The 17,761-nt window shown below is 45.5% G+C and overlaps 2 protein-coding genes across 6 annotated transcripts in view; one reads left to right on the top strand and one right to left on the bottom strand.

Annotated features, from left to right (window-relative positions):
• Positions 1-10,283, top strand: part of piezo1 (piezo type mechanosensitive ion channel component 1 (Er blood group)) — a 68,006-nt gene extending 57,723 nt beyond the window's left edge. For all 4 annotated transcript variants that reach the window (XM_023790744.2, XM_023790745.2, XM_023790743.2 and 1 more), the window contains 13 exons: positions 711-987; positions 1,351-1,462; positions 1,782-1,929; positions 3,395-3,609; positions 5,286-5,444; positions 6,382-6,529; positions 6,711-6,899; positions 7,067-7,159; positions 7,411-7,583; positions 7,967-8,089; positions 8,181-8,260; positions 8,485-8,665; positions 8,931-10,283. In XM_023790744.2, coding sequence (XP_023646512.2) covers positions 711-987; positions 1,351-1,462; positions 1,782-1,929; positions 3,395-3,609; positions 5,286-5,444; positions 6,382-6,529; positions 6,711-6,899; positions 7,067-7,159; positions 7,411-7,583; positions 7,967-8,089; positions 8,181-8,260; positions 8,485-8,665; positions 8,931-9,180 — 2,148 coding nt within the window. In that variant the 3' untranslated portion in view covers positions 9,181-10,283. The remainder of the gene's footprint in view (positions 1-710; positions 988-1,350; positions 1,463-1,781; positions 1,930-3,394; positions 3,610-5,285; positions 5,445-6,381; positions 6,530-6,710; positions 6,900-7,066; positions 7,160-7,410; positions 7,584-7,966; positions 8,090-8,180; positions 8,261-8,484; positions 8,666-8,930) is intronic.
• A 401-nt stretch (positions 10,284-10,684) lies between these two features.
• Positions 10,685-17,758, bottom strand: ctu2 (cytosolic thiouridylase subunit 2 homolog (S. pombe)). 2 transcript variants are annotated; one of them, XM_023790769.2, is made up of 15 exons: positions 17,365-17,758; positions 17,135-17,209; positions 16,803-16,873; positions 16,652-16,711; positions 16,296-16,356; positions 16,076-16,185; positions 15,193-15,512; positions 14,472-14,607; positions 13,707-13,838; positions 12,830-12,921; positions 12,559-12,659; positions 12,119-12,275; positions 11,288-11,354; positions 11,093-11,151; positions 10,685-10,946 (listed from the first exon to the last, which is right to left on the bottom strand). In XM_023790769.2, the coding sequence occupies exons 2-15, from the start codon at positions 17,145-17,147 to the stop codon at positions 10,892-10,894; spliced, it is 1,434 nt and encodes a 477-aa protein (XP_023646537.2). In that variant the 5' UTR covers positions 17,148-17,209; positions 17,365-17,758; the 3' UTR covers positions 10,685-10,891. The 2 variants fall into 2 exon arrangements, with proteins under 2 accessions (XP_023646537.2, XP_023646536.2); XM_023790768.2 differs by having other exon boundaries at positions 16,795-16,873; positions 17,365-17,757.
• Between the last annotated feature and the right edge of the window lie 3 nt (positions 17,759-17,761).

Here is a 17,761-nt window from a genome sequence, read left to right as displayed (position 1 = left end):
CTGCAGATAGTATTAATATTCAAGCAGTACAACACACTAGAGCATGGGATCAGTACCTGGGGTCCGTAGATGGTTGCAGGAGGTCAAGAGAAACATCATACTGTCTATAAATATTCAAAGAGAACCGCTCCCCCATACACACACAAAGAGAAAGAAATTAAAGTCCCTCTCCCCCCTGGTCTTTCGTTCATAGTTACTTATGAGATCATGCATTTGCGGTAGTGATTCCATAGCTCTGGATTTTTTCATTTCGGTGTTCCTGTTTTAATAACCCCCTCCGCTAAAGTAAGGGTTCCCAGTCCCTGGTCGGTGGACCAGTACCGATCCATGGCAAGTGTTCTGCCGGGCCCTGGAACGCTGCAGTTGGACTTGCCACCTTCTCATATATTATGGGATTAGTCTTTGTTTTATAATTTTATTGCAGTTTCTTATACTTATTATATCTGATATTTTACGTTCTTGTCTTGTGTCTCTTGTGTGACCGTTTAGTAGTAAAATGAGCAATTTCTTCCGGGATCAATAAAGTTTTTCAGATTCTGATTCTGATTCTGATCGTCTCATATCGAGAAAGAAAAAGCCATGATCCATGCAAAAACCACAATTTTTTCTACATTTTCATACATATTCCTAACCCCCCTATGTTCAGCAAATGCTATGATTGTATACATAGTATTTCAGCATAATCTAAACAGCAGTCTAACTCACTTCAGCGCTACGGCTTGTGGGACCGCGAGGGTGCCCTAGAGGAGGAGAAGAGTCAGCAGCCCCAGGAAGGAGGTGGTGAGGAAGCAAGGCCTCTGGTCAGCCCTGAGCAGGACACAGCAAGCCCAGAAGGGGTTAATCCGCATGAGGACAAGACGGCCAAACCTGAGCAGGGCCAGGAGGAGGGCGTGCTGTCCGGCGCTGCCGAGGCCCTGCCAGAGGAGCCGGAAGCCAGGAGCAAGAGCAGCAGGCTGCACTTCCGAAGACGGAAGAAGCAGAGCAAAGGTGAGGTTCTCACAGTGGCCAGCTCTGCCACATCCATGAGGAGACGAGGGTGTTCAGACAGTGATTCTGAACACCCATGGGGAGATGCAGGTGTTTAGGTGGATCCTGAACACCCATGGGGAGACGCAGGTGTTTAGGTGGCTCCTGGACACCCATGGGGAGACGCAGGTGTTTAGGTGGCTCCTGGACACCCATGGGGAGACGTGGCTGCTTAGTGGATCCTGAACACCCATGGGTAGATGCGGGTGTTTAGGTGGCTCCTGGACACCCATGACGAGATGCGGGTCTTGGGGCGGTGAGCAGATAGCCAAACATCTGTCCAGAGAGTTCCACTGTAGACTTTTTTTTTTGTCCTCGCAACAGATGCCAAAGACGTCAAAGAGCCCAAGAGGAAGCCAACGGGCAAACGCAAGGAGGCGGCAAGCAGAAAGTTAAAAGCGGTCGGAGAGGGATTTAAACGTCTTTTCATTTCACTGTAAGCACAAACCCTGCCTGTTACCAGCCTGTGGCTGTGAGAGTGTATTGGTACTGCTAACAATCATCTATTTGTCATGTTGATGCATGTCCTATGTAACCTGATCATAGTCATGTGAGCGTGTAACAATGTCACCTATTATTTGAGTAATTTTAAGTTGTTTTTATTGCCACTATGTGGTGTTGTGCAACGTTATTAGCATCTTAGAAAAGCTACGTTAGATGTGTCGTGTGTGTGCCGATGCTAATGGGGATAGAAACCTGCTTTATAGATAGATTCTATCGCTAACATTAAGCTTTCCTTGCCCGGCTCTCTGAAGAGTGCGCAACACCTATACGCCGGTCCATGGCTTCTTCCATGACATCCTCCATGCCGAGTACCGCGCTGCAACCGACGTCTACGCCTTGATGTTCCTCACTGACGTGGTGGACTTCATCATCATCGTATTTGGATTCTGGGCCTTTGGAGTAGGTATCCCAACACATGCTATTACTGCTCTGATGTCTTCTCTGATCTACTATCCAGTGAAACTAGTACAGAAGGGGGAGATTAAGAGTGGGGAGGGTAATTTTGCATACTTAAAGCGAAGAGAAATTGCTTACAGCTGTGACACAGTCTATAGTGTGGTATAATGGATGGAGCCAACCATATGGTCAACATCCTCACAGCCCAAGGGTCTCATTTATCAGCCATGCCTACAAACAGTTTTGTGCGTAAACCAAGCATGTGCACATTTTTACGCATAGAATGGTATTTATCAAATTCTCCCCGTGCATAAAAATGTGCATACGCACAAACCCCTACCAGCAGAGAAGCATAACTGAATCAAATCGATTGGCACAGACACTTATGAACCTAGATAGATTGACAAATTGAACGGTATAGTTATATCCACACAAAGTTTGCGCAGGCGTTCCAAAGTCATAAGGTCCATGGATAAAGAAATATCACTATCACTAAATACAGTTTAATAGGTGTCAAGATATGCATAATCGAGTAACATGCGATCGCATTTAGATCCGAGGTCCATAATAAGTAATATGTACTCATCAGGAGTCCCGTGAAAGCGGACGTAGTCAGATGTTAGTGGGCGTATCACTTATTGGTGTAACAGGACCAGGAGAATGGACAGCGCTGCCAGCTGTATAATAACCTACTGTCTGGGTCTGACTTGTACCACCAAAGCATGGGCCTTTGACTTGTAATACACTGCATACAGTGATATGTATGTGATGGACAGCTGCAATAAGCAGGTATGATGCAGATGCAGTTGGTTAGATAAAAAGGAACTTACTGTGCTTCAGGGACCACTGTGTGGTACCATGCACATCTTTTGAATTCATAGTGCAATTCATGCCTTACCTTGCTTAAGTGAAGTCTCTTTTTATTATGAAGTGTTGTGATTTTATATTTGCTGCAGAGAACTGTATATATTATACGGAATGAACTGCGTGTGTCACCTGTCCCTGTGCTAGGTCCTTCTCTTTCTTTCACTGGCTAATGGTAAAGTTGTTAAACAATACGTATTTGCTTCTGTATTTGCAGCTACAAAATAATGCAAGCCTATAGTGCAAAATATATTACGAACAGGAATAAGGACCTCAGCTATATGTTTGTTCATGGTGCCCATTTCTGTAACACATTCTCTTATTGCTCGGTTCAACGTGCATTATGCAGAAGTTATATGTCCATTTATGGGTCATTGAGGGAGTTTCTATATTTTAATTAGTCTTGCCGTGCACGCCCAGTCACATTTAGAATACATTCACTACATAAGGCTATTCGCACACACAGGTGATAAATCCCAATTTGCCTGTGCGTACCAGCGATTTCATACGCACACTTTGGTAAAAGAGACCCCAAGCCTACCTTGGGCTTCGCCCTGATGGTGGGCAGCCCCTTGACTGTCACCCCATGTGCCTCCACTTTCAGAAACACTCTGCAGCAGCAGACATTGCCTCCTCGTTGTCAGAGGACCAGGTGCCCGAAGCATTCCTGGTCATGCTGCTGATACAGTTCAGCACCATGATCATCGACCGTGCACTCTACCTGCGCAAGACAGTCCTGGGCAAACTCATCTTCCAGATCATCCTGGTCTTTGGCATTCACATCTGGATGTTCTTCATTTTGCCTGCCGTTACCGAAAGGTGAGGATGGGGAGGGTCTGGGTAGATGCTCATTGATCTCTGAGAGTAGAATTAGTCTAAATTTAATCCAATGCAGGGCTGCTCACAATAGACATACAGAATGAAATGTGACAGCCAGAGACTCCTGTCATTCGTTTAGTCCATTCATCTTAAATCCTGTATTCCAACTTCACTGATCCCAAGATGGAGCACAGTGAGGCAGTCACAGTGAGGCAGTCACAGTGTGCTGGCCGGTCTCTGTCAGTATGTTAATTTGGGCAAAGAAAGTCATTGCATCATGAATAAATGCACCACCTATAGAACAACCTCTTAACATTCAGGACACTTTGCAAAATAGTCTCCGTTCAGAATTACTCGATTTACTTGACAAACTACTCCTCGAGAACGTGACAGGGAAGAGAACGTGGCTGGAGGTTTTGTTCCTCCTCATTCTGTGCGACGGGGGGAGCATCCTGAGTCACCAGTTATCATTATGAGGGACTATGAGCTACTTAAGTGGCAGATTATCAAGTGTCCTACTAGTGTGGGTAAAACACTGGAGCACTGTCACCATACTGTAAAGGATGCCTTCCGTCCTCAGGGACCACTGGGCAATTCTGATCATCCAGTGGTTCAGTTATTGACTGCATACAAACAGAAACTAAAAGCAGTTAAACCAGATAGGATATCAACTCGGGAGTCGGACCACTGCAGCCACTGGGGAACTGAGAGTTTGGGAATTCGCCTGTGGTGATGACTTTAATGAGTACACTGGCATTCTCACATCCTGCTTCTGTTTTGTGAAGATAACAAGGACAAACCACATTTCACTAAATAGCTGAGAACTTTGCCCCAGGGAGGGGGAGGCCTACATGAGTGGGGGTCGTGAGAGCTACTAGAAGGCAAAATCAGAATCGGTATAAAAATCATCTGAACAGCAACTCATCTGCTGTTTGGATGATGCTTAAGAACAGTCACAAACTTCAAGAAGAAATCCCCCCATGCATCTGCTGACTCATCAAAACCCAACGAACTTAACATCCTTTACTACTAATTTGATCAAGGAACTCTCTGTGACTACTGTTCAAACTGCCAGACAACTAACGACTGCGATTCTCACCTCTGGTCATCTGGGCCAGCACTCACCACCAACTGTACCCCCCTCTGTCCGTAATCACACCTCCTCACCCATCATCACTCATCAAAGAGCAAGACGTTTGCAGGCTGTTCAGGAAATCTGCACTGGTCACTGATGCATTTAAACACTTCTGGGAGCAGTGCAGAGATCCTGTTCTAAAGAAGAAGATAACTGGTTTTAAAGATTACAGATCCATTTCACTTGGGCCTTTCACTTCTAGACCCTCTCCAGTTTGCCTACATGGTCACCATCTCTTCCGAAAATGGCATCAGCACTAGCTACCAGCCCTCATAATCAGATTCTTACTGCTACCTTACCGAATGATCTTCGCACAATATGCCTAACCATCTGCCATGAACATGTCCTGTCTGCCCTTGTGTTGTACTATTTGTAGTTTCCTTGTCTGTGCTTTGTGTTGCATTTATTATACTGTGCTATTTCTGTATCAATGTGTGATGTATGACCAGAATTACCAAAGTAAATTTCTTGTGATTCCTCTGATTCTGATATGGCTTACAGGAAGAAAGTAACGTCCATCACTTTTCCTGGCTCTCTGCAGGATGTTCAGTCAGAACTCCGTGGCCCAGCTGTGGTACTTCGTCAAGTGCATATACTTCGCCCTCTCTGCCTATCAGATCCGCTGTGGCTATCCCACTAGGATTCTGGGAAACTTCCTCACCAAGAAGTACAACCACCTCAATCTGTTCCTCTTCCAGGGGTGAGTCTGTGAAATGCCACTGTTCGTGGCAGGGATAATCTGATCCAGTCCAGGCTTGGGGAGTAGGTTGCAGATTATGGGTGGGTGCCAGTCTGAGGATCTACAGGATGTAGGTTCAACTACTGGAAGGGGCAGTGGTTTATCATAGGGTGAGAGGATTCAAATCGTAAACATGCAGAACACTTAGATCATTTTTGCAAGATGCTGTGGGGTGACTGAATCCCAAGTGAATGCGATTCCTTTTCTTCACATTCTGCTGATTTAAACATTTGTTCACACCTCCTTCGCTCTGTGTTTAAGCCATGTGTTTGCGGATGTAGAGAGAAATCTGCACAGTAGATGTGGAATAAAAACGGGATACAGAACCATCGTCAAAGGTGACGATCATTTTAACACCACGAAATTCACTAGCACATGCGTTGTTTGTCAGGCAGTCGTCTTTGCCATCTGTTGATTTGTGCTGTCTACGTGGCGTGCTTCATGTGTGTCACTGTCTGCATGCCATCTTAATGTTCCTTTCTTCTTCATGGGGATTATTTTAAGGCTGTATTCAGCCCTGTACAACACGTGCTACAGACTAAGGTGCATTTGATTGGCTCCCAACCAACAGCTACAAGTCAGTTTGGTGTTTTTGTTCTTTATTTAATTTTAAGCGAAAAGTCAGACTTAATGTGATGTTTTAGGGGCTGGAAAGACAAGGAAATCAGTCAGAACAGAACAGGGCTTCTTTGTATGGGCACAGTTTGAAATGGAAAAAAAGAAGCATTTTATCTGTGTAATTTGCTGTGGGAAGCAAGAGGAAATGCAAAAATGTAGGATTTCTGCATTTGGATATGGTCGCTCTGCTTGTGCATGGCTGTGTAAGATGAATGTCATCTGTTGTATTCTGTGTCGTAATCTGCAATCTGTAAAGTACGTAAAATATGCACATTTTTAGGTTCCGCTTGGTGCCGTTTTTGGTGGAGCTACGAGCTGTCATGGACTGGGTGTGGACAGACACCACCCTATCTCTCTCCAACTGGATGTGCGTGGAAGACATCTATGCCAACACCTTCATCATTAAGTGCAGCCGTGAGACGGAGAAGGTGTGGTGTCCTTTTGCTATGATCTACTGACCTTAAAGTCTCAAACATCTTCCTTCACTTCTTAATGATTAGTCTAATTGAAAGGTGTTCATTCTCTGCTACCATCATCACTCTCATATGCTACATATTAAGGCATTTTTTTGGGGTGATATGCAGCTTAATTGTTGTGTTTCTATTCCAGAAATACCCTCAACGAAAGGGTCAGAAGAAGAAGAAGATTGTGAAGTATGGGATGGGGGGACTCATCATCGTCTTCCTCATTTGCATCATCTGGTTTCCACTGCTTTTCATCTCATTGGTCAGATCTGTTGTGGGTGTGGTCAATCATCCAGTGGACGTTACAGTTACTGTCAAGCTTGGAGGTTATGAAGTAAGTTATGGGGGGGGGGGCATTTAGTTTAGCATGACTCCAGTGTCTCATCCATCTGCTTACACAGTGTTTTAGCTGATGAACGTCGCAGTCTTGGCATCCGTTAATAAGCATAAGCAATTGCTTTCCTCCCGAGGTTGTCATGTGACACCTGCTATCCTCCACAGCCCCTGTTTACCATGAGTGTACAGCAGCAGTCTATCCAGCCCTACACTGAGGACGACTACAACAAGCTTTCAGACAAGTTCAGCAAAAATGCTGTGAGTGTGGGCTTCTCTTGTTAATTTTACCACCTTCCTTTCCTTTTTCAGTGCATGGTTTTATCCAAAGTAACTGTTTCAGGTACTATAAGTTCTTATCTTTACACTTGGCTACAGAAGTATGACAGCAGGTTAATTTCCAAATTTCATGCACTTCCTGTTACGCTCTCTTCAATGCTTTTCTTCACAGTATTAATAGTTGTCCTCTGAGGAGACACGTGGATGACGGAGGGTTTTGTATGTCCATTCAGGTGGCAATGCAGTTCATCTCTCTGTACAGCTACGAGGACGTCGTCACCGCCAATATTGAGGGCAGCTCAGGATCAGTCTGGCGGATCAGCCCCCCCAGCAGGCAAGAAGTCATCAAGGAGTTGCTGGGCAGTCCCATGGACATGACTCTACGTTTGACTTGGGACTTCCAGAGGTTAGTGTATTGTGAGACTGGGCGAGAACGGGTGTGAGAAAAGGTGCTGTTTATCGAGCACCAGATGCATCACAAGACCCGAACGATTCCAAAGCTTGGAATTATTTGTTTAGCTCAAATGTTTTAACAACCGTGCTCTGCGATGAATCCCATATACCACAACAGTCCTGATCCAGGGCTGCATTTACGAAATCCTTCACAGTGCAACAGCAGATGGACCTTTGCACAGATTTGGTCTCTGGGTTAAGCCCCTGGCATGTTTAAGATCCTAGCAATGCCCCTGTTGAAAATCAGGACAGGTGTTTTTTTAGTCCTGTGACAGAACACTGATTCTATCTTTGAACACATCGTTGACCAATATCCTGTGTTGTGTTCCCAAACAGGGACTTGGGAAAGGGTGGCACAGTGGAGCACACGTCAGACACGCACTCCATCGACCTGGCGCCCGATGACCCCGTCCGAGCCGAGCTGGCTTCGCTGCTGGTGGGAAATCGGTCGGACCCAGTGTACGTACCGCCCCACAAGCTCCACCTCAACCACCAAAAGCCACTGGGTGTGATGCATCTTGACGTGATGCTGTTTGTTTTTGTTTGGTAGACTTGTTCCTCATATGTTCCCCAACTACATCCGGGCGCCTAATGGAGCAGAGGCGAAACCTGTTAGCCAGCTATACGAGGGTGAGTATCAAATGTAATGCAGCTCCTTTGTTGTTTGGGTGCTAACCCACTTCCCCGTAGTATAAAGCAAGTAAACATTGTCAATGATGTGGTTTTCTACCAAGGTACATTTGTGCCCTTGTAGAACAGCACAACCAGGCTGTATTCTGGGAATTTTTGTACTGGAAACAGTAACTGAAATATCATGACGTCAGCTGTCACCACCCATGTCCCGTCCCATCCAGGTGATGAGGAGGGGTATGAAAGCGTGACTCTCACCTTGCTAAACGGCAGCGGCACGCTTGAGTGGTGGGACATTAGCATCGCCGGCTGCAGCAAGTTTCAGGGGGGCTGTCAGGTCCTTCCCATGGTCATCTTCAATGACAAAGTCAGCCCGCCAAGCCTGGGCTTCTTGGCAGGATACGGGTATGGAACTCCCCTAGGGGAACCCTCACGCAATGTGTGTAAACCAGTGTTTCCCAACATGGTCCCCAAGGAGCCCCAGACAGTACATGTTTTTGCTCCCAAAAAACATATCTGGGGGTCCCCAAGGACCAGGTTCGGAAACACTGGTGTAAACCATTTCACCCAAATCCACTATGAGAGACCTTGTTCGGGCTTAACTACCATCATTCTTCTAGCCACTGACATCCCCTCTCTACTGTCCCCCTCACCCCCGCAAATCCCGCAGGATCATGGGGCTGTATGTGTCGGTGGTGCTGGTGATCGGCAAGTTCGTGCGCGGCTTCTTCAGCGAGATCTCGCACTCCATAATGTTCGAGGAGCTGCCGTGCGTAGACCGCATCCTCAAGCTGTGCAACGACATCTTCCTGGTGCGTGAGACCGGTGACCTGGAGCTGGAAGAGGAGCTCTACGCCAAGCTCATCTTCCTCTACCGTTCACCAGAGACGATGATCAAGTGGACCCGGGAGAAAGACTAGCCCCTCCTCCACAGCAATCCCTAATCCCTGATTCTACTCCCTCCCGCCAAACCCACTCATCTTCTGATGGGTGTCTATATCTAGACTTCTGTTTACCTGTGTCCCTGCCAACCTTCCCTAGTGATCTTCATGGAACTCATGGGCAGGAAATATGGACACAGCCCGGGAACGGAAGGCTATACAGGCACAGGGCTGAAGTTGCACTGCGGGGGAGGAAGGAGGACAAATCGCAAGGCTGCCCTTGACTGCATTGCATCCCTCCCCCCTGCTCCAGGTTGAGCTCATCTTTTTCCCTCCTTTTCTAAAGTCTTGCACCTTTCAGCCAGGTTAAGCGGTCACCCAAAATGGTCGGGAATGTGAAACCCAGTTCCCGGCCGCTGGCGTCACGCAGACGTGAAACTGACGGTATTTCTTCGTAAACCAAATGGTGGCCAAACAGTTGAGGTTTTTAAGTCGGGAAGAGAAAACTGGACCTTTGTGGTTTTTCGGTCACTACAGTAAGATTTTCTGAATCTCCACTTGTAAGAACGAACAGTTAAGACTATGAATCCTCTTTCTATAGGATGTATCTCGTTAAAAGGCTTATTGTGGCTCATAAGGAAAAAACACTTGAATTAATCAATCTATTTCAATTATGATTTTTTTTTTTCCACAAGGAAAGGTTTACTGTCTTATGTAAGATGTTGTTTAAAGACTGTATGGTGATAATTAGTGCAGTTAGGTTCTGAAAAGTCCTCTTGAATGCTGAAATTGCCAAACACCATACCGAAAAGGTTGACCTCTGGGAAATTACATGCTGGAAAAGTTTCATAATGCTTTAGGCGGAAAAACACTTTAAAGCAAATGCCAGTCATTGCTCTTCCGTTGCCAAATATAGTAACACAAAGCTTGTTTGTTGTCAAAACTGCTTCCTGAGCAATACCCAGTATAAAGAGAGGGGGTGAGCATGCTGTTCGTAATGTAACCCGCTATGGAGAACTCCTGTCCTTTAGGATGGTGGTCGATGTACCTGTTCAAGAGATATGCATATCTCAGTGATCACTTCTGGCGAATCAGTAACAGCAGTGCTATAAATGGAAAATAAATGGACATTTCAGACTTAAGACCGAAAAAATTGTGTCTGAGTGAAGTAGTGTGTCAGGGACCTGCAGTCTCTCCCAGCAACGGCGTTGCTGCTCTACCTGGAGTAGTTCCAGTACAGTACCCATATGAATATTGCTCTGAAGCTGCTGAGAGGCTAATTTATTATGCTAATTTATTAGTTTTAATGAGAGCCAATGCCACTACCCACTGTAATTCTGTCTTTGGCGTCCCTGCCTGGGACAGACCGTAGACTCCCCTGTGATCTACACTATTCCTGAATTTCCCGCTGGAATCGACAAAGTTTGTCTTATCTTACCGGATAATCAGTAAGATTAATACTATCTAAAGCTCCTTCCTGTTAGCTTACTTTTCTACTTGCAATAAAAATTTCAAAAATATCCCAGACAATACACTGGAAATATAAAATGGTACAATGCAGCAATATTTAATTGGTTTTACAAAAGTAACTGAAGCGCACTCTGGAATTTAAATGCATAGTTTAACACTCTCCCCTGTTGGTGCCGGACTTGTGCCTCCTGACCCCACACCACAAAGATCCAAATGACGCCAGACACAGAAAGTCCAAGGAAACGGCCTCTGAACTGTCCCAGCTTTCCTCAGGGAGTCCTCAGCCGTCATCCTCCTCCAACAGGAATTCAGCGATCTCCTCCCTCATCTGGGACCTGAGCAAGGACAGCTGGGTTTGCCTGTGGCTCACCGGCAGGTCGGCCGTGCACACGCGAGCGGTTTCCTCATCTCGTCACGCGACGTTTCATCCACTGCTCCGTTGCCGTGAGCAACAATACTGCGATATCCGCTAAAGGCTTACCTTTGCATCCGGCGTGTCGCTTCGGTTAAAATATAGGGGGGCAGGCTGTCGACAGCCGCCTATGGGAGACAGGAACACAGCGAAACACGTGATGCAGAAACCGTAACCCTCTCCATCCTCTTTTCATACTATGAAGGAGATGAGCCGCATCAGCACCCAGCCGCTGGAGGGAGGAGATCAGCCAGTCTCACATACCGTGTCTTTGATGGTCAGTCTGCAGCTGTAGCAAAGCAGGCTCCTGAGCTCCGGGACGCGGCCCGTCCTGCAGCAGAACATCCATCAACACTTACACTAACACCTGAGCGAACCCCATTCAGCAGTGCATGTGCTAAAGCTCGTGTTAACTTGATTAGCATAAATCTGCCCCACGCTAACAATGAAGAATTTTTGGGTCAGCTGCAATGTGTTCAAGCCAACAGGAGATGGCCTCAAACTTCAATGCAGAGCTTGGATACATCCTAATGGTGTTTTTTGATCTGTGTGGCTGACATATCACTTGTACTCATGATTCAGGGGAACCAGACACAGACCATGTGACTTACTATATAACCTCAACCATTGTTCTGGTACTAAAATCCTATCCATAACTTGTGTATTACATTGCTTTCTAAAATTAGGATAAAACCCACCATATATTGGACATCTTGTCTGCATTTTACATCTAATACATGTCTAACTTAAGCTTAAACTTAACTTAACCTCCCATGTAAAAGATTTAGTGTAGGCTTAAGATAAATGGTACTTCTGAAGGGCCTCAACAAATTGCTAATCTGTGGTTTACACTTAACTCCCAGCTAATGCAGTGCTGGAATTTATTCTATAGCCATAACAAAACTGAAGGGTGGTCTTAGCACAGCTCAAAGCATCACACACCACAGCTGACCCATTAAAACCGAATGTTTGGTCTGTCCATAAACATTTAAACTTCATTAGAAGTGATGGAGGCTCATTCCAAAGAGGAACGCTGCCAGTCAGACCACATCTTGTCATCTGAGGAGCCACGGGTTGCGTATGTGGAAGGTCCACCTGTCAGAGGAGCAGCATCCATCTGTCAGTGCCCCGCAATCTTTGCCCTGCCGCCCCGTGGAGGAGAGGCAGCCCTGTTTGGGTGGAGCCGCCTCGGAAGGGAGCTTCTGGGAGAGCTTCTCTGACACCAGGGTGGCATGGAAGGCGGAGGACTTGTCTGCAAGGGACAGCAGGAGGAGATCAGCGACAAAGGAGGAAAGGACACCTGAAGAAATGCAGCCCAATATAAATTTATACAACTCCCAGGATATTTTTAAGTAGGGGGCATAAATGATACAGAGGGGCCAACCTTATTAGCCAATGATGTGTTTTGAATCAGTGATTGACAGGGGAGGAGGCAGGCCCAGCTGTGGCCCCGCCCCATTTTCACTGTCATTAAACACACTTCCTAGCCAACAGGACTGCAAATCAGAGCTCCACTCTGAAGCACCCAGACGCACCAGATGTGGTGTCCAACGGGCACATGCACAGGAGGCACCTGGCAGTCAGCCCAGCATCGCGGTCCTGGGGCCCACAGGCCGTCTGAAGCTTTTCACTTGTCCTGGTGAGACATTGAAACAGGTCCGTCTGTGCCAGACTGTACCCTGTGGGTACTCAGGAATCCCCATGAGCTTCTGATCCGTGCTGTACCTCCCCCGTATGAGTCAGCACTTCGTCTCCTTCAGCACATTCCTCCTGCCATCCCACCCCTCTGAGGTTTTACTGCCCTACCTGTAGATGGTGCTGACGGTGGAGGGGAAGTCGGTCTGCAGTCTGGTGACGAAGCTCTCGGTGAGGTGCTGGATGCTGGCCTTCTCAGAGACCTGGCAGCACAGACACACACAGACACACACAGACACACACACACACACACACAGACAGCCTGGGCAATTCTGTCGGTTTTCCACGACCATTTTCCACCATTACCCATTTAAGCGATCATCCAAATTCATTCCACAAACTGTTGCGGCAGTCAGAAAACATACTTAACAAAATACAGCCACGACAGCATAACATTTTATAGAGGGGGAGATTCAGAAGTGGTACATTTGATATATCATTGTAGAAAAATACCAAAAGTATGCATTGTGGGCTCATAATTGGTAAAAGAGGTCAAGCTTTGCAGGTAAAACGATCCACACAATAATCTGCTTCCAATTAGGCAGAGAAAAACATTTCTCTGGTCATAGCCAGTCGTTAGAATCATTTATATTGTGGTGAAGTCTATCCCATCAATATGCCACAAGGGGGCAGACAAGCTGCACAAAGATAAGATGCTGCTTTTTAAAAAAAAAATAAAATTAAAAATCATCTAACTCAGCATATGCAAAAATGCCTGCTGCACCAGTCCAGGGTCATAGCCCAGAGCAGCAGACAAGGCTTGAGCTCCACTGCTCCATTCAACCATCCAAGGCAAACCTTTCGGGCTTCATGGCTAAGTAACACTCAGGATGTCGGGGACTGCATCTCTAAGCCTCAATTATCATGGTGGTTTTCATCATTTAGTAGACAATCTCATCACCTGAACGCCCCCCCCTCCCCCTCCATTACTCATGTCATGCAAGCACACAGACAAATCTAAAAAAAAAAAAAAAATGATGTGACGCACCTTGGTGTCGAGGCTGGGGATGAAAACGGACGCGACGCCGAACATGCGGTTATAGAAGGCGATCTCTTTCGAGGTGTAGTCCCTCATGGGCCGGACGAGCATGATGTCCCCGTGGCGAGGGTCTGAGAAGCCCTGTCCACAGAGCATGAAAGGTTTCAGCTACGTCCATTAACAGACACACCTGGGAAGCTAAAGGCTGCGGAAACACATTTAACTGATGACTTTATTACAAAAGATTGCGGTTAGTATTTATACTAAAGAAGCACATTTAGGCATTATTCTATCCTATAACTCAGACTGCAATAATCCACCTCACATGCCACTGTCTCCCGCATTATAATTTTATAATGTATGCTTATATGCACAATCGCATTGTGGCACATTTCATACAGCATGTAAGATTAGATAAACTTTATTCATCCAAGGACGAAATTCTTCTGCATGCAGTAGCGAGGTAGGTATCGTGCGGACAAACATATAGTGCAAAACAAGACAAGTAAACATAGTGCAAACAAAGTTACGAAATATACAGTATGCAAACAAAATATTAAGTAAACATATATAAATAAAAATGAATGGAAGGCATACGTGCAAGAAAAAAAAACAGCACCAGACTTTTCTATTGAAGAGCAGGACACATTTCTATGTTTCTAAAGAAATAATTCCCTGTTTTATTAAACAGTAACTGACTGGGCGGCCCACATGGCATGACGGTGGTCAGGGTACCAGTATGCCGGGCCACGTGGCCAAGAGAGCGGCGCTCACCGTATCTGTGGCCAGCGATGCCCCTCGACCCAGAGCAATGTTGCCGAGCAGCTTGACGGCCAGTCGGGAGCAGCTGTCCCCCATCATGACCTTGGCGTAGCTCTGTGTCCTCGCCGTGTGCACGATCAGGTGGTGCCTGGTCCAGGACAGGTCCAGAGGTACAGCAAGTGACGTGCAGGCATAGAGCCCAGCACAGCCCCAAACGATCCTCACTTACACACCCGGGACTCGAGAAAAAAAAATAAAATCTCCTATGTATTAAACCACAAGCCCCATGTCATGCAGGGCAGGGAGGTAAACTGGACAAACACCACAGCTAGTTGCTGGGAACAGTGATGTTGCATTTCGACTTGGGGCTACTTTGTGCTTTCTGTCCACCATTTCTCCTGCTTGCAGTTTTCATTAGAACATAAGAACTATACAAATGAGAGGAGGCCATTCGGCCCATCGAGCTCGCTTGGGGAGAACTTAACTAATAGCTCAGAGTTGTTAAAATCTTATCTAGCTCTATAGTTTAACGATGAGGCGACAATGCCCTGCCTGTGTGGGATTCATATAACAGCTTCATCATCTTCCAAATTCTACATTTTCATAACTTCCATAATATTACCCGAAAGGTCAAAAGGGTCATCAAAATCGTCCAAGGTCACTGTACCTATAGCGATATAATGAGCGACTGCCTGTTCGGGGAGGACTAAAACTCTCACTGCGGAAATCGAACCTGAGGGTCATCAGCAAGTCCTCTCGGGCGGTGAGCGTCCTCACAGAAGAAAACAGCATCTCCAGGGCCTGGGACTGCTGTGAAGATGGCATCTCCTGGGAGTGCTGTGAAGATGGCACCTCCATGGTGCTCAGCTGGGCCAGATGCTGCTGGACATCCAGCACAGGGTGACCCCGGGGCTGGGTCGGCTCTTCAGACGGACCGGCTCCACCCGTGCTGCCTTTCCGGATGTACTGGTCCACAGCGCCCTTGTAACTCCCATCGGTCCCTGTGGGGGTTGGTGAGGCAGCCTCCAGGACGGATCCTGGCAGACTAAACACCTGCGGGATTCATTCATAAAGATAGATAAGATCAACAGGACATGAGCCAGGTCACCACCCAGGACAGAGACCCTCACTGGGCGGCTCTCCAACTTCCTTACTATGATGAGTCAGGGAACAAACAGTGATAATGAATATCAGCAAAATTACCCGCAAAAGCCATGTTTTCACTGAACCAACATTTCCTAAGCACCTTATGGCGTTATATATGCCACCCTGATTGGTTACTTTTAAGTGACACGAGGACTGACATGTCACACAGGGTTCTAACCTGGAGTTTAAGGTTAAGAGGATGGAATGGGTCCCTCTTGTGGCCATTTTGTAATATAACCGAACAAAGGGACTGTAATTGAATCATTCCAGGAAACATCCAACTGAGTAAATGTGCATAAACTAACTCACTCTTGGTGAGCATCAGCTTAGAAGCTAAACACGAATGCATTCCAAAGCTTTGTACACAGCGAAAAGGGCAATTCACTGGACAAAACAACATTTAGGGCTCCAAACCGATTACTTATCACTGAGCAGAGAACCAAAATCAGCTCTCTGCCCTAAGAGCTTACCTGCTCCAGGTGGACTATATGGATGGGAAAGCCAGTGGCTTGGAATATGGACTTCAACTGAGCAATTGCCATCTGTCTCTCTTCCATGCTCTGGCCAGTAGCCCCTCCCTCTTTAAATTAAAAAAGTGAAGATTTGTAACAGAAGTCAGTTGAAAAAAATATACATTTTAAATTGGGCATGATTATATGTCTCATATAGCTACGAAAATGTGCACTTTACCATCTATATAGACTATTCCAGGAACAAATCTTAATTTCTTTGGCGTATCTTGGCTCAAACCCTGAAAAAATACGAAAAATTACTGTGTGCATCAAACCACACAATACGAAAACAGAAAGAAAATTTAAGCATTGCGTCACGCAATTAGTACAGAAAATTTATACAAACTACTATCTATAAATTAATAACCTCCTACATTTGACAGGCCCATATCAGGTAACATAGGTCATGCATTCACATTTAGCCTACAGATGAGTGCTATAATCTATATTTAATTTATATAATTTATAAATCGAGTAAAAAAAAATCAGGATGAAACTAGGAAAAGAAACTGTAAGAAATGTTTTCTGCACAACCTGTTGGACCTGCGCAAGCATGGAGCTGGAGGCAGGACCACCGGACACGGCAAGGAGAACCTGAGTAAGACACGGATAATCGCAACAGAACTGTTAACTATGGTAAAAACACTCCGGGAAGCTCGGATACGGCTACATCCTACCTTCTCACCAGGAAATATGAGACGATTCTTTCCCAGCATGGCGCGAAACTTATGCACAAAATACTCCTTGAAGCAGCCTCTACATGATACAATGGGCAAAACTATTAGTGCACATTGGCTATAATTAAGACGAGGCATTTATGATCATGTTCAATTTAATGAATCATACTGGGTGTAATTTACTTGACTTGTAAGTTGTTAGAAGGGTAAATGAAAACCGTGAATCAAATGATAGCTTGAACTGAAGCTATATATTTTTTATTTTTAAAAGGAATGCACAAAACGAATTTAAATTGTACTTAAAATTTTGAAATTTGTAATAGGAGTATAGAGATCATACCGGCAAAAAGCATCTCCAGCTCGGATAATCAGCGCAGCACTGTTCGATTTACATTTCATACACATCTGAGAGACGCTGTCGAACAAACAAATGATATACATAATAATATAACTAAGCCATAAACATATCAGGTCGTTAATTCATAGATTTATGCGACTGCCCATATATAATCTGACATGCGTGCCGTGAAGACACAAGGGAAGCAGGATTATTTCAAAATGAATACGCACCATGGTATCGTGCTTTTTTCCAAGATATCGCCGTAGTTTTCGTCTATTTCACACATGGTCAGACGTTGGCAATTGTTCTAATTTACTTACAATATTTAGATACCGTATAAACTGTTAAAACTCGTTACACATAATCATAAAACGGTACCCAACAACCTATTTAAATACACACACGTAGTAACGTGACAGCTTTCTTCAAGAAGGTATCTAGCGTCGCCGTCTGATGACGCATGACGTGTCATCGAAAAAGCATCAGTTTGCTTTTCCTTGACAGTAAAAAAAATAAGCGATTTCTTATTATGTCCTGGTGGCTTGATTAAATGATCATATTCGACATTGTCAAGTTCAAGTCTGACCGTGACGCGGCAACGATTCTATAGTTTATTTAAAGCGAGGG

Source organism: Paramormyrops kingsleyae, chromosome 11 (genome assembly GCF_048594095.1).
Source record: "Paramormyrops kingsleyae isolate MSU_618 chromosome 11, PKINGS_0.4, whole genome shotgun sequence".
NCBI classification, from domain to species: Eukaryota; Metazoa; Chordata; class Actinopteri; order Osteoglossiformes; family Mormyridae; genus Paramormyrops; species Paramormyrops kingsleyae.
This window is presented reverse-complemented; position numbering and strand designations above follow the sequence as displayed.

Bases quoted from the DNA above. Each gene is read 5' to 3' on its own strand.
- ctu2 (XM_023790768.2), bottom strand. From the start codon at position 17,420: ATGTGTGAAATAGACGAAAACTACGGCGATATCTTGGAAAAAAGCACG. The intron at 16,186-16,295 runs GTAAAGTGCACA...TTTAATTTAAAG, and splicing joins TGGAATAGTCTATATAGATG to AGGGAGGGGCTACTGGCCAG. The intron at 13,839-14,471 runs GTGAGCGCCGCT...CTCTGTGGACAG, and splicing joins CATCGCTGGCCACAGATACG to GGCTTCTCAGACCCTCGCCA.